Source organism: Gymnoscopelus braueri (genome assembly GCF_963280865.1).
Source record: "Gymnoscopelus braueri genome assembly, chromosome: 7".
Lineage (NCBI taxonomy): Eukaryota > Metazoa > Chordata > Actinopteri > Myctophiformes > Myctophidae > Gymnoscopelus > Gymnoscopelus braueri.
Genome location: NC_137608.1, coordinates 32,368,332 through 32,383,932, shown reverse-complemented (window position 1 = coordinate 32,383,932; position 15,601 = coordinate 32,368,332). Strand labels below are relative to the sequence as shown.

Genomic DNA, 15,601 nt, shown 5'->3' with positions numbered 1-15,601 from the left:
AACTAGTGTGTGTGTGTGTGTGTGTGTGTGTGTGTGTGTGTGTGTGTGTGTGTGTGTGTTCAACATTCCTTCCCAGTTCCCACCATGAAGACAGTCCGGTGCTGGTGACGTCCATCCATCGTCGGGACATCCATGGGTGGCGATGAGGCATAGTCAACAATATAATAATAAAACAAAACGTTTCATACTCATGTCATGTGTGATTCCTTATTTCTGAGAACATAATGTTTCACTGTCATTTCCAGTTATATTCTTTGGACTAAACTTATAGAACACATGATGGCCATTAGGCTACTTTAGAATAGATGACATGCTAATGTCCAAATACTCTTGTCATACACAGCCTAATCGTTTTTTGTTTCGTTTTTCAAATGAGACCGTGTCATGCTTTTTCAATTGGTGTATATGGATAATATTAGGTTTTACTATAGCCTATTGTATCTAAGACCAGTAAAGTTAAATCCAATGTGCTGGGATCCCCAGAAAAATAATGATTACATGTAGGAGTAAATACTAACAGAATGTACAAGAGTTTTTCACTATTATATCTGTAATGCTTACAGTCATGTAATTATGTACCATTCTGCCAAATGAAAGACCATCTCCTATCCTTTATCATGAAACAGTTCAAAAGAACCCTTATAGAATTGGGTGTACATACATTTTGTCATTATAAATGCTCACACAATGTAGAATATACCAATGAGTAGAGCAAGCAGTGTGTAAATGTAACCGTTTTATTTAGAAAAAAATATATATATGGCTGTAGTCCCAGGTCTTCATTAGCAGTTCCTTCATTTTTGCAGGCTGATGACAACTTTCTGTCCTGTCATTGGAAAGAACACATTAGATTAGACTTGTAGTTTACATGGATATCATCCAACGTGATACATAATTTATTCTTAGTTGCATGCGCACCGAAAATAGCAGACCTACAAGCTCACAAAGTGTCGAGTCCGCGACGCGTTGTGAGCTTGTAGATCTGCTATTTTCGGGAGCGGCGCCGACGTCATGAAACTCAGTAGCTCTGAAACATGACAGTCATGGCGGAGCTTCAACCTGGTGTTTGCACTTTCTACATGTACAGACCGTACATCTACATAAACGTTCAGATTTCAAATATAAAGTGCTGACCTCATGCCACGGATGTTACAATTTGAATCGGGTGGGTCTAAGTAACAGATCTTCCGTATTGTTTAATAAAAAGCATTTTAATCCAATCGGTGGCCATTTTCTCCTAATGCTTTCAATTACGCGACCCTATCGGTTTGGATGTGTATTGCACTCTGATACATTATACATCTAAGAGAAAATGGCCACGGTTCGGATTTAAATGTTTTTTTATTGAACAATACGGAAGATACAGGTACTTAGACCCACCCGATTCCAATTGGAACATTTGTGGCCACGGGGTAAGAACTTTATATTTGAAATATGAACGTCAAAGTAAACAATAACAAACGTTCTTTTATTAGAACGTCATCAGATCAGGACGCGTGTTGCCTCCGGCTCCATATACCTTCATCAGCTAGTCTAATCTATCCGAGGGATACAACAACATGAGATTATAATGATAGTGGCGACTTTACAGCAATGTTTACTTACTCGAGAGACAAGCGTCCACCGTCCACGGTCCGTTCTTCGGTGTACTCGTGTTCAAATAAGTAACCCTGCTGTATTTCTGACTCCGAGATAATGTCAAAATAGTCATCTTCCTCCATGGAATGGTCCGACTCTGATATGTGCAGACGCCATGATAGTACATGTGAGAGCAGTGTTCAGTCAGCAAATATAACGGAGCAAATATAAGACTTCCGGTGGACGATCTCTTCAGAATAAGAGTACACTCTAGAGCAAAAAGGAGCCATTGAAAAACGGTTAATTTGCACATTAAAACTATAAATTAAGCATTTAAACGACATATTATGTTTCTACACAACACATATTATGTTTCTGTGTAACAAAAACGGTTTTTTAAACATTAATAATTTATCTAAATGGATAAATGGTCAGAAAAGGGCCGTTTTCAGACAATAGTGTCTACAAATTGGACACTGGACAGGAGACGGTGCTTGGCGCCGGAACTTCGGAGGTACGCACGCGTTCGGGGAGAGCCCCTCTACACTGCCACACTCTCCGCTAAGCGGGAGAGCTGTATTTGGAAAAGTGGCGGGCTGTCCAGTGAGGTCAGGGGTCAGAAAAGGTCCCTTTTCAGACAATAGTGTATACAAATTGGACACTGGACAGGAGACGGTGCTTGGCGCCGGAACTTTGGAGGTACGCACGCGTTCGGGGAGAGCCCCTCTACACCGCCACACTCTCCGCTAAGCGGGAGAGCTGTATTTCGAAAAGTGGCGGGCCGTCCAGTGAGGTCAGGGGTCAGAAAAGGTCCGTTTTCAGACAATAGTGTATACAAATTGGACACTGGACAGGAGACGGTGCTTGGCGCCGGAACTTCGGAGGTACGCACGCGTTCGGGGAGAGCCCCTCTACACCGCCACACTCTCCGCTAAGCGGGAGAGCTGTATTTGGAAAAGTGGCGGGCCGTCCAGTGAGGTCAGGGGTCAGAAAAGGTCCGTTTTCAGACAATAGTGTATACAAATTGGACACTGGACAGGAGACGGTGCTTGGCGCCGGAACTTCGGAGGTACGCACGCGTTCGGGGAGAGCCCCTCTACACCGCCACACTCTCCGCTAAGCGGGAGAGCTGTATTTGGAAAAGTGGCGGGCCGTCCAGTGAGGTCAGGGGTCAGAAAAGGTCCGTTTTCAGACAATAGTGTATACAAATTGGACACTGGACAGGAGACGGTGCTTGGCGCCGGAACTTCGGAGGTACGCACGCGTTCGGGGAGAGCCCCTCTACACCGCCACACTCTCCGCTAAGCGGGAGAGCTGTATTTCGAAAAGTGGCGGGCCGTCCAGTGAGGTCAGGGGTCAGAAAAGGTCCGTTTTCAGACAATAGTGTATACAAATTGGACACTGGACAGGAGACGGTGCTTGGCGCCGGAACTTCGGAGGTACGCACGCGTTCGGGGAGAGCCCCTCTACACCGCCACACTCTCCGCTAAGCGGGAGAGCTGTATTTGGAAAAGTGGCGGGCCGTCCAGTGAGGTCAGGGGTCAGAAAAGGTCCGTTTTCAGACAATAGTGTATACAAATTGGACACTGGACAGGAGACGGTGCTTGGCGCCGGAACTTCGGAGGTACGCACGCGTTCGGGGAGAGCCCCTCTACACCGCCACACTCTCCGCTAAGCGGGAGAGCTGTATTTCGAAAAGTGGCGGGCCGTCCAGTGAGGTCAGGGGTCAGAAAAGGTCCGTTTTCAGACAATAGTGTATACAAATTGGACACTGGACAGGAGACGGTGCTTGGCGCCGGAACTTCGGAGGTACGCACGCGTTCGGGGAGAGCCCCTCTACACCGCCACACTCTCCGCTAAGCGGGAGAGCTGTATTTCGAAAAGTGGCGGGCCGTCCAGTGAGGTCAGGGGTCAGAAAAGGTCCGTTTTCAGACAATAGTGTATAATTATCAAAAACAGAATATATATAAATACATTTTCCAATATTTGTTTTTAAACATTGCCAATTGTCTTAAGGTGGACTGAGAGGCTACTTTAGTAGTTTAGTAGTCACAGATTTGATCAATTTACTATATGTGTGTGTGTTAATAACAGCAAAAATTATTCAAACACAATCATCATGCAAAACTGTAAAAATGTGGAAGTTCTAGGAAGTGCAAACCACACTCAAAAGTATAAAATGGTACTGCGTGCAACGTACCTAAGTGCAAAGATCACTCAAATGTATAATAAACGGGTACAACATGCAATGTACCAACGTGCAAACATCACTCAAATGTATAAAAAAGTATAACATGCAATATACTGAAGTGCAAACATCACTCAAAAGTGCAACACAGCAAACTTAAAGTGCAAACATTGTACACACACACACACACACACACACAAATTGATCAATAGATAGATGTACGTATATAAAGCAGAACCAGCTCAGTCCAAACATTGCATAGTCCTGTGCTCTAATGTTTGTTTTTAGATGATCACAGTAAGCACAAAGACAAAAGAAAAAAAGAAGAAAACATTTGATTAAATCAAAACCTAAAGGAAAAAAAGGAAGACCAAAATGACGTTCCCTCCTGGTGTCTTGGGAACATGTCAGTTCTGGTCCCTCGCATCCTCCATTTGTGACGTTCTCCTACAACAGACACAACAGAGCCTTTTAGGTAGTTTGTCCAAGATACAGTAAATCACAGTACATGCTTTAACTTTGTACTCAGATAAATATCTTTTTGCCTGACAACTCATGCATAACACAATCTCGCTTTTCACGGTGGCTTTTGAAAGTGTTGAGGCTCACATCAAACAGAACAGCTTTGGAAAACAAACAAGTGAAAATACCACAGCTGCTGCCGTCAGTTTGTTCTATGAAATTGGGACAACTGTGATAACACTCATATCTAAATGTAATACCCATACCTCTACCATACAATGCAAAGTACTGTAATGCTAAGTACCTTTGCAGTGGAAAAAATGCCTTAACCAGGTCTTGCTCATGCACACGTAGTGAATCCATTATCACAACATCTAATACTATAACATCACCATTCACTGTCTTTTTGGTGAAATCTACCGCGATGGCTCCCCAATGGGACTTATTTGCGTTGACGGGCAATATCACCAACTCGTAGTTCCACCAATTGCGTGATGCTCGTGGTACATCTGGGAGGACACTGATGTCATCACACCAAAAACTCTGTAACTGTTGGCTTACAAAAGTGCTGGGACAAATAAATGCATTTTTTTTTCTTTCAACACTCGAAAGCAAGAGCTTATGGTACTCATCGATCATCTTATCACTCAGCCACTCGTTATTCTCCACAGCTGCCGTTGGAATGGATCTCCCTTTTCTAGCCCTTGTCTGCTTGTGTTGTTTGCATCTGTCTGTGCATTTATGTTTTTGTTCGACCTGCTGAAAGTTGATTAGTTTCACACTATTAGTTTTCTCGTATGACACGACAAAGCAACTAGCTGTGGTCAGTATTTTTAGCATCAGCTCAAAGGTATAGCCTGCTGTGTCATTGGATGCTTTTGTCATGATATGCCATTGCTGGTCTTTACACGTGTACAATGACACATATGGTGACTTGTCAAAAAATGCACAAATGCTGGACACAGCATAATCATTTTGGTGGTACAGACAGGAGAGAGTGAACGTTTTGGGAATTTCTGCACCAGATCTTAGCAGGAGAAGTAAAGTCTGTGGGCTGTGAATTACTTGATAGGTTGATAAGCTTAAGTCCTGCTTACATGTTTCACATTGGTCAAGTTGAGCAGAACATATTTTGGCAACTGTGTCCAAGATGCCTTTTTGTGACACTTCAAGTGGCTGCACTATGAGTTCTGATATGTTCTTTCTAGATGGTACGGCCTGGTCACCACATTGAGTACAAATATAGCGACCAAGACTTTTAAGGCAAAGCAGGTCATTTCCAAGGAAAGGAGCCCCAAGTGTGTCATTCACAAAGCTGTTTAATATGTGGTACACGTCTGTCATAGAAAATTGCCGAGACACTAATGACACCACCTGAGTGTTGGCAAGTTTCTCAAGCGCTCTTTTAAACAATGCTGGGGACTGCGCTGCTGCTGCTGCTGCTGCAAGCCGTGTGTGACATTTTTGGAAAGCAGATGTCTGTTTTAGAAATGTTAGTATTGGTAATGGTATGGCTTCACACATATTGTGATTTGGTCTTTCATTGCAAAAAAAACACATCCACACCATGGCCAATATCTTCCAAATTGTCCTCTATTGTGATAACAGCATTAAGTGATGCATCATTACATTTCACATAGAAATAAATGTACCCATGTGGTTTTGCCAATTGCAATGCATTTGCTGGTTGAAGGATGTTTATATTTGTATCATCTGCTCTAATTACAACATTGTCATAAAGCAAATGTGCCCAGAAGTGTCCGGCTTTGGCCACTGAGCCTACATGACAAATGATTGAGCCCAACTTATACTTAATTTACTGCTGTCACGAATGGGAATTTCGATTATATCAGATGGGACTACAGGCGTGTGGAGCACCGTCCCACCATTATCAACACGGGACACAGAAAGAGTAATGACATCAGGAGCATCAATCCAACATATTTGTCTCTTCATTTCTGAACCACATGCTGTACATCTCTGTTGACCTTCACCTTCCATGATTGTGTGTTCGAAAAGAGAATTGAGGGACTCACATTTCTGTGTCAGCGGTAATGCAAAAACAGTAGGCGCGCATGAAATGCTTTCAACTTTCGATGCACATTTTTTACAGATGTCTGTCATTTTTTTTCAGATGCCATGAGAACACACACACACACACACACACACACACACACACACACACACACACACACACACACACACACACACACACACACACACACACACACACACACACACACTGTATTGTATTGTTAAATATGTTTATAAACCCCCCACATGTTACACCTGTACAAGCTACTATTATTATTTATAGAAAGGGGATTGCCATCTTTGGCATTCCAATTTAAATCTGAAACCTGTTTACAGTCTAATCACAGTGGTTAAACATGGGTGTATGGAAAATGTGCTAAGTGCCCATTGAATGTGGATCAAAGGCCAATTTCAATAACGACCTGTTAGGGCGTATAGGCTAATTCTTATATTTACATCCATCAATGCAGTTGTGGAAAAAGTACTAAAATGTTTTACTTAAGTAAAAGTATCAATACTGCAATGTAGAAATACTCTGCAAAAGTAAAAGTCCTGAATTCTAAATGTAATTAAGTAAAAGTACTGGTATCAAAATGTAATTAAATATACAAATATTTGCTTGTAGATCGGCTATTTTCAAATTGCCAAAGTTTAAATAGGGCTGAAGTGGTCTTGTATAAATATAAAAATCTTTTGCTTGTAGATCGGCTATTTTCAAATTTCCAAAGTTTAAATAGGGCTGAAGTGGTCTTGTAATTATAATCAAAAATATACAAAGTAACAAGTAACTAGTATAATATCTGCCTCTGAAATGTAGTGGAGTAGTACTTAGTTACTTTCCACCACTGTATACGTGTATTTTTCAAAATGCATAGTACAGTAATTGATTACATGTACTTAGTTACTTTCCACCACTGTATAAATGTCTTTTTCGAAATGCATGTATGTCTTTCATAAAACATTAAATGCGATGCTCTTACTTTGAAGGCAACCGGAAACCTTATATTTGCTAGCTCAGAAACCGGATGTGTTATATTTGCTACCGGAACGGAGCTACATGTGAGGTAGCTAATGGGAGTGGCCGAGTGGGGAAAGAAGGTTGAACAAGATGTTACAGCGACACCTTCGGGGACGGTCCTTTGAGCTATGGGGGTTGGTTTGGATCTGAACTACACCTGTAGTCACCTGCAGTCATGTAGTGCGGACATAAGGTAAAGGGAAGGGAAACGTCTCACGGATAAAAAATCTAAAAACACAGATACAACACAAAAAACACACCAGGATCATGTTTATGGGTCCTAGACTTCATAAAAATAGGATTTTTTAAAATCAAAATCGGCGAAGTGTCCCTTTAAGAATCAAGACTCGTCAGCATATTTAGCGCCTGAGCGAGTGTTTATATGTTAATTAAGGGCGCTGTGTGCAGTGTGCGGTATCTGCTGTTTTAAGACTCACCGCGTAGGGCTAGGACGTGCCTCTCTCTCATCCGCGTTAATTCATTATTCATAAACAGTTAACATTGTTTTCGACAGAACTTCTGAGTTTGGTTATTGTACCAGAATGTTCTGGGAAACAGTTCTGTAAGATAGATTGATTGTAATGGATGAATTTCAATGGGTCAGGCTGACCTAAATCTTTATTAACAGTTTGCAAATAGTACAGTGGTACGATTATACAATCATGCTAAAAGGTAGCCATGGTTCACATGACGCTTGTATACAAGCGTCATGGTGCCGAGTCCCCCTGGTCTAAAGTTGTGTTCTATTTTTTCACATTGCCATCTCTCACATAAACATAAACGTTCAGATTTCAAATATAAAGTGCTTACCACCGAGCCACGGATGTTACAAGGCGATGCGGACCGCGATGAGTACCCGTATCTCCCGTATTGTTCAATAAAAAGCATTTTAATCCCATCGCCGGCCATTTTCTCCAAATTGTCTCCGATACTTTCAACCATGCGACACTAATGGTTGGGAGGTGTATTGCACTCTGATACATTACAAAACAAAAAAAAAAAAAAAAAGAAAATGGCTGGCGATGGGATTAAAATGCTTTTTATTGAACAATACGGGAGATACGGGTACTCATCGCGGTCCGCATCGCCTTGTAACATCCGTGGCTCGGTGGTAAGCACTTTATATTTGAAATCTGAACGTTTATGTTTATGTGAGAGATGGCAATGTGAAAAAATCGAACACAACTTTAGACCAGGGGGACTCGGCACCATGACTGTCATGGTATGACAGTCATGTTTCAGGGCTAGCTAAAAGGATAACTCAAAAAGCCCTAAGGGCTTGTTTCCATTGTGGTCCTGTGTATTCAATTCATCGAGGCAATTTAAGACATCCAATAATATACAAGACATCATCAACACTAGTATCAATAAAACACATATGTACTGTAAACATGGGGGGGGGGGGATTTCTGGTGTTAAGCTTAAACATTACTAGGACCAGTAACAAATTGCAGACAGATGCTCTTTTATGGTGGTTTTGAAGGAGGGTAAGAAGTCACACTTTTTGAAAAGTGAATCCTGTGATATATCGCGATATTGAAAGGTGACGATGACGTATTGACGTCATACCGCATCGAGATATTTTAAATATTTGTTTAAAAAGCAATGTCACCTTTAATTTGTTATCACGTCACAATCTAATAATGTAATACAACTTAAAAATGATCATAGCAAGTGTAATAATTACTGTCATAAGTGATAAAACATACAGTTAACTGATTATTTAATGAGTAAAATAATTGAAATAGTGACCCATTCATTGTGCATGTAATAAAATACAGCAAAATTACATTGAATCATAATATAAAAACTGTAAGATTCAATGAGAGTTCAATGGACAGGTGGAGCCAAATTGGGAGGTTTTCATTTGTTACTTTCAATGGTGTGACGTCACATTCTCTTTCTATTATAGTATAAATGAATAACACCAAAATAAATGTAAAATACATATTTTTTTTACATTTAAAACTTAAAAACTATGTATTGAGGTTTTAAAAGAAGAAAACAAAAGGGTTGGGATATGTCTCCAAAAGAAGAGTCCTAATGGAAACTGGCTGTTGACAGGAGCAGTATAAATATCCATGATATTTTTACCTGTCTATCCAACTCCCTGACAACATACAGCTGTTTAATTTGATCCTCCCAGTGAAGTCATTTATAGTGGACATTTTTTCCCTTTGTGTGAATGCACTGATGTCTTTTCAGAGCACTTAACTGACTGAAACTCTTCTCACACTGTTAACACTGTGGCAAGAGTGTTTCTTCAGTGTGGACACAATGGTGTTTCTTCAGGTCAGATGACTGAATGAAACTCTTGTTACAATGTTTACAGTGGAAAGGTTTTGCCAGTGTGGATACGCTGGTGTCTCTTCAGGTGTCTCTTCAGGTCACATGACTGAATGAAAGTCTTGTTACAATGTTTACAGTGGAAAGGTTTTTCTCCAGTGTGGATACGCTGGTGTGTCTTCAGGTTATCCGACCGATTAAAACTCTTGTTGCATTGTTTACAGTGGAAAGGTTTTTCTCCAGTGTGAATACGCTGGTGTATCTTCAGGTTACCCGACTGAATAAAACTCTTGTTACAGTGCGTACAGTGGAAAGGTTTTTCTCCGGTGTGGATACGCTGGTGTCTCCTCAGACCTGAGATAGTGAATCTCTTGTTACAATGTTTACATTTGAAAGGCTTTTCTCCATCTGGTTGAGTTAAAGTCTTGGTAAACTGTTGATGACTGTAAGATCCTGGTTGATCAGTGTCTCCTTGTTCCTGGCTGGTTGTAGAGCTGGTGATTTGCTGACAGGCTGATGAGGTGATCTGTGCATTCCTCAGCATTTGGCAGTAGAGGTCATTGTGTCTCCTCCTGATGTGTTTATGAAGGAAGACCTGAGATGTGAAGCAGTATGAACACTCAGAACAAGAGAAGAACTGAGTCTGGGAAGACTGGAATTTCACTCCTGCGAGGGTGGGGGGGGGGGGATAGGGACAGAGGGGAGAGAGGGGCGAGAGAGAGGAGTAGAGAAGGGGAGAAGCAGGTTAAAAATGGTGAGTACAAATACAACTTGAAAGCTTCCATCATCAAACAAGTCTGTTGTTTAGGAGAATTACGGCTCCCCTGTTAATATTTCTGATCTGTTTGTATTTGTCATCAACCTCTTTTATTCTAACTCCCAGTTTTCCCCACCCATGTAAGTCCTGTCCCTGTGTTTAACACTGACTGACCTCCACTGGTCTCCTCCCAATCATCACTGTCTTCAGTGACTTCAGTGTCAGATTCAAGCTCGACTTCAATTTCAGAGCAGTGTGAAGAGATGTCTTCATCATCATCTTCACTTTTCACTGCTAGTAATGTCAACTTTGACCCATCAGGCTCCTCTGGTCTTTGAAGTAGCTCCTCCTGTTCCTCTTTAATCTGTGGAGGCTCTGGTTCCTCCTGGAGCAGACTGGGGCTCCTCTCCTCAACCATGTGCAGGATGTCTAGGAGCAGAACATGATAGTGAATAGTGGATTCCTAAAATGTCTGTGTTCCCTGTACAAAGTGAGCTATCACCTACTTTGATTGACTTAACATTGACTAACTACAGGTTACTACAGGTGTTTCTGAAAAATCTTTTTGTTTTAGCAAGGTTTTAGCAAAATACATATTCTGTATTTTATTTGTAATTTTTATCATTAAATTATGAAACAATATTAAACCATAAAAACACATGTCAACTGCGATTTGGGAGTAAATCAGGCCAAACCGTATAGACGAATCCACAGGCGCGCTGCCTGTAGCTGCCTGTAGGCGGCCATTGCTGCGGTGTCGCGTCCGCGGAGCATTGACACCGCAGCAATGGCTGCGCGCAGGGCAGCGCTCCGTGGATTCGTGTATAGAACAGGGTTTGCCTGTATGTAAAGTATGTATGTATGTATTTCCCCTCAAAAGTAGACCAATCACAGTGCATGACATCATGAAACAAAAACATCTCTACCCATGAAGTTGGGTCATAGTTTAAAATCTAGTAATGGGTCTGTGAGTCTTTGAATCTGTCTGTCTCTGTGTTCAGGGTGAATTAGACAAACCGCTGTACCGAGCAGCACCAAGTTTCTGCACAATGCAGGCCAAGAAAGTGTTTTTCACATCTGAATAGAATGACTTAAACCCTCTATAGTCTATACTTAGTGAGATATTGTGAGCGTGTAGATCGGCTATTTTCAGCGAATTGTCCCCGTGAATAGGGATGCTAGGTTTCATGTGGTTACATTTTAAATCAAGAAGCTGAGATAAAGCGTGACAAAGATCTGTGATGTCACACAAATCAGACTAACAGACCCATTTCTAGATCTCACACTTCCTACAGAGCCACGCCATAAATCCGATTTTCAACTACGACCCAAGTTTCAACCAGGTATTGCAGGCTTTCATGGCCAGAGATGCTTCTGTTTGATGACATCAGCTGTGATTAATCTACTTTTGAGTAGATTCACTTTTTGTTGCCACCACACTCTTGACTCCTCTGGTGCGATATCTACTTAGACCAATAACATTTAAATAAGTAATGGGTCGCACTCAGAAGGACTTCTCCATGTCCATGTTCTCCAAGTTTTTACAACGAAGGACAAATGTTTCGGCTATCCAGCCTTCGTCAGTGTACTTTTGAGTAGGCATACAAACAGTGGATACAGACAAACCCTGTTCTATATGGTCTGGCCTACAGCCACATTGAAAAAAACATTTACAATGTAAAGTTATATGCTGCAGTTTTTCTTTCACATTGCATTTGCACATAAGAGGACCTGCTTTTGGATATAATAAAGTAATAACAATACATGTTAAAAATATGTATTTTTATTAGTATTAATTTATCCCTTTTTCTCCCCAATTTACTCGTTAGACCAATTAATTCCTCAACACACACATTTGTGTGTTTCCACTGCTGTTGTACTGTATCCGAATGACTCAAATGCCAGTGAGGAGCCCCCACTGAGAGGACGTAGTCACGTAGCACCTCCGTCCTACTCCTCCCGCCCCAAAACTCCCTGCTGACAGGTGCCGCCCCCAGCCCATAGGAATACGTGCAGTGATATCACCCTCCCCGCACGACTTCCCTCAAGCCGGATGCACCACGGTGGATTCGAACCCACTACCTCCGCAGTGGTGGGCAGGGACTTTTACCACTGCGCCACCCGAGCGCCCTAAAAAATATATTTTTGAGAGATATTGTAATGATGGAAAAAATGAAAGAAAGAGAGAGAGAGCACATGAAACTTACTGAGGTATGGGTGGTCTTCAGGTTCCTCCTGTTTAATAGAAATGTCCCTGGATGAGTCTGGAGAGTTCATCTTCACCTGCAGTCTGGACTCCACACACTGGTCTGAAATGAAGCAAGTGAATAAGGACCTTAATCCAAGACCGGGAACGCATCTGTGTCATTTTAAGATTTCTTTGGCTATTCAAAAATAGCAGTTTTTTTCTTAAAAACGAGTTAACTCGATCTTGGCAATCAAGTGATGGATTTTAAAAACGAGTAAAAACGAGTTAACTCGTTCTTGGCAATCAATGTGTTAAGGTACCAAAAAAAAAAACCAAAAAGTTACAAATCGCACGCGCGCACGCACGGAACGCATGCACAGTACTGTGGGAAGTAGGGGTGCGGCCGCCCCCCTCCCCCCAGGTACCGTCCACTGTCCGCACCCCCTATCGCCCCCCCCCCCCCTCGGGCAAAAGGGGGGGAAGGATGAAATAAATAAAAAAACTGACACGTTAAACCTGTCAATATGTGTTCTGGAACCGAATTAACCGAATTTAGGTGACAAAAAAAAACCAAAACCCGACCAAACCCGAAGGAATTTTGGCGCTCGCGCGCAGCACTCATGCGTTAGGTGTCCTCTTTTGGGGAATTCAGAATATGGTCACCCTAGACTATGGATTTGCATAAATGAACAGTTCTAAATAAAACAGTGTACTGTTCTTGAATCTTTTCTTCAAGTATTTGTATTCTTCTTATTATATTTTCAATTACTATTTCCTTTCTATCCTATTTAATTTGTATGTTATCTTACTCCACACTGATGAAGCACAATAATTTCACTGCCAACAGTGCAGCTGCCAATAGTATTGTATGTGACAATAAACACCTTGAAGCTAGAAAAAAGGGAAGAAACAAAGAGACAGACAGAGAGTGAAACGTACTGAGGTCTGGCTGGGCTTCAGGTGCCTCCTGTTGCACTGAAACGGGTTTGGCTGGGTCTGGAGAGTTCATCTGCAACCTGCAGTCTGGACTCCACAGAGTCTGGAATGAAACAATTAAAATCCCAAAGTTCAGATTTCATTACAAAGACTTTAAGAGAGAGACGTCTCTTACACTTAACTTCAACAATAACAGACAATAAAAAAGGAGTAAGATGGTAATCACTTGTCATTTGGGCAAGTAACCTTTTCACAGAAAATGTCCTGAATAATATATAATAATACATATAATTAATATCTTCATGTAATCCTCTCTCTGATAGAAAATGTTCCCTCTTTAAGGCAAGTAGAACGATTTATTTTCTTTTTAGGAAAATAATTCTAAATTATTTAGTCATGATTTGTGCAAATTAAATACTAATACTATTAATATTAATAATACAAACATTGTTTTATTTCTTTTTTCCAGGTAAAAACTGTTCAGGTTCACTACCATAATAGTGAAATACCCCTTTTCCTTCAGGTCAATTGATGCATTACTTTTACTTTATTTGTTTATTTAGACAGGACAGAGCATATTAATGAACGTCACATGAACGTAAATACACCGGATTTAGCAAAGATGCTAATTTTCATCCGCAGTCCTCACACAAAACATAAAAACATAAAAACAATAACATCAGAAAACAGACAAACGGTGAAATACAATTACATTACATCACATAGCCTAAAAAAATCACACCCAGTGTGAAGTGGGCGGTGTGGTCACAGTGGTCATCACTAGCCAATCACAACATGTGTTGAGTCGATCAATCATATACAAAGTAAAAATAAATACATTTATTGAAACACTCTTTATGATGGACAAAACCATAACTTGAAAAAAACAAATTTATGGTTTTTTTTCAAGTTATGGTTGCTTATATAGGGCTATGCACATGTGTCATGTGACACTGGCCAATCACAGTCCTGAATAGATTGTGATTGGCCAATCACAGCGCAGGATAATTCTACAAATTTCCTGGGCCCAGATCACAGCGCAGGAAAATGTACATTTTTCCAAATCTCACTTATAGGGGCGGTTTCACCGCCCAAAAACCTAAAATATGATCACAAATGGTTGCAGCTTTGGTTTTCAAGCAACCATCTTTTCACATTGAATTTAAAAGATGGAAATGTAGCACAATCCCTTATATGTAGAGGAAGGCCATTCCATGCTACACAACCCTGTACTGAGAGGACATTTTGACCGAAGGTTGTTTGCCGGTGCGGCACTTCACAAGCTCCTCGAGTGGTTGCTCTGGTACTGATTCCTCTTTCAGGCTTCCTTTTAATGAATTCCCTTAGGGGGGGCGGGCACAGACCATGTAAGGTCTTGTATATGATAGATTTCTTCTGTGTTTCTGTGAAAGCCTCATGTGTCAGACACTTTTCAATGAGCTGAAGGTAGCAGCTGATATTCTCCTCATCTGGCTTTTCTTCTGTGTTTCTGTGAAAGCCTCATGTGTCAGACACTTTTCAATGAGCTGAAGGTAGCAGCTGATATTCTCCTCATCTGGCCTTGACATATTTGACATTGAATATTGTATTAACGGTTTGCGAAAAAAGCACAGAAAGTACAGTTCTATACAAGGTCTGCTGAAAGGATCAAAACCCAAGAAAGCGCTATGGCTTGTTTCCATTGGGGTCCTGTGTATTCAATTCATCTAAACATGTAATGAAAGAAAGATACAATACTATGCAAAAACATCATATGAAGGAGTAGTAAGATTACTATCCATTCTCCTTCATGTTATGAAGGAGAAAGGAGTCAAAAAGTAAAGTAATCATAATAAAGAGAACATTCTTATTTTAAACAACAACAAACATACCTTCCTCAGTAATGTATCCTGGTAGAAAACACACCTGAACACCTCTAATGTGGAGTGTACCCACTTGAAGCTAGCTTAGCATTAGCATTAGCCCACCACAACAACAAAGCAAAGTCTTTGAACGTCGTGCGTAAATTCCTCCCGTTTCACAACGTGCCAGCCTGTCACTCTTTACACAGACTGTCGCACAAAGACACACTCAGACAGAAGTTACACAAAGGTTTGTTCACTGCAAACTTCTATTATAACACAGACTTTCTCTGTATCACGTTCGTTCGTTCAC

At 41.1% G+C, this 15,601-nt stretch overlaps 1 protein-coding gene across 1 annotated transcript; it reads right to left on the bottom strand.

The window, feature by feature from the left end:
• Nucleotides 1-8,435: 8,435 nt before the first annotated feature.
• LOC308088498 (uncharacterized protein) lies at nucleotides 8,436-15,601 on the bottom strand. Its single transcript, XM_080432965.1, has 5 exons — nucleotides 15,319-15,601; nucleotides 13,451-13,550; nucleotides 12,531-12,632; nucleotides 10,498-10,752; nucleotides 8,436-10,232 (listed from the first exon to the last, which is right to left on the bottom strand). Exons 2-5 carry the CDS (start codon nucleotides 13,518-13,520, stop codon nucleotides 9,607-9,609), a joined length of 1,053 nt encoding a protein of 350 aa, XP_080289091.1. The 5' UTR covers nucleotides 13,521-13,550; nucleotides 15,319-15,601; the 3' UTR covers nucleotides 8,436-9,606.

Excerpts from the sequence above, each read along its gene's own strand:
- LOC308088498 (XM_080432965.1), bottom strand. The coding sequence starts at position 13,520 with ATGAACTCTCCAGACCCAGCCAAACCCGTTTCAGTGCAACAGGAGGCA. Across the intron at positions 10,753-12,530 it reads TGAAGACCACCCATACCTCA|ACATCCTGCACATGGTTGAG; the intron begins GTAAGTTTCATG and ends TTCTGCTCCTAG. Across the intron at positions 10,233-10,497 it reads TTGGGAGGAGACCAGTGGAG|GAGTGAAATTCCAGTCTTCC; the intron begins GTCAGTCAGTGT and ends CCACCCTCGCAG.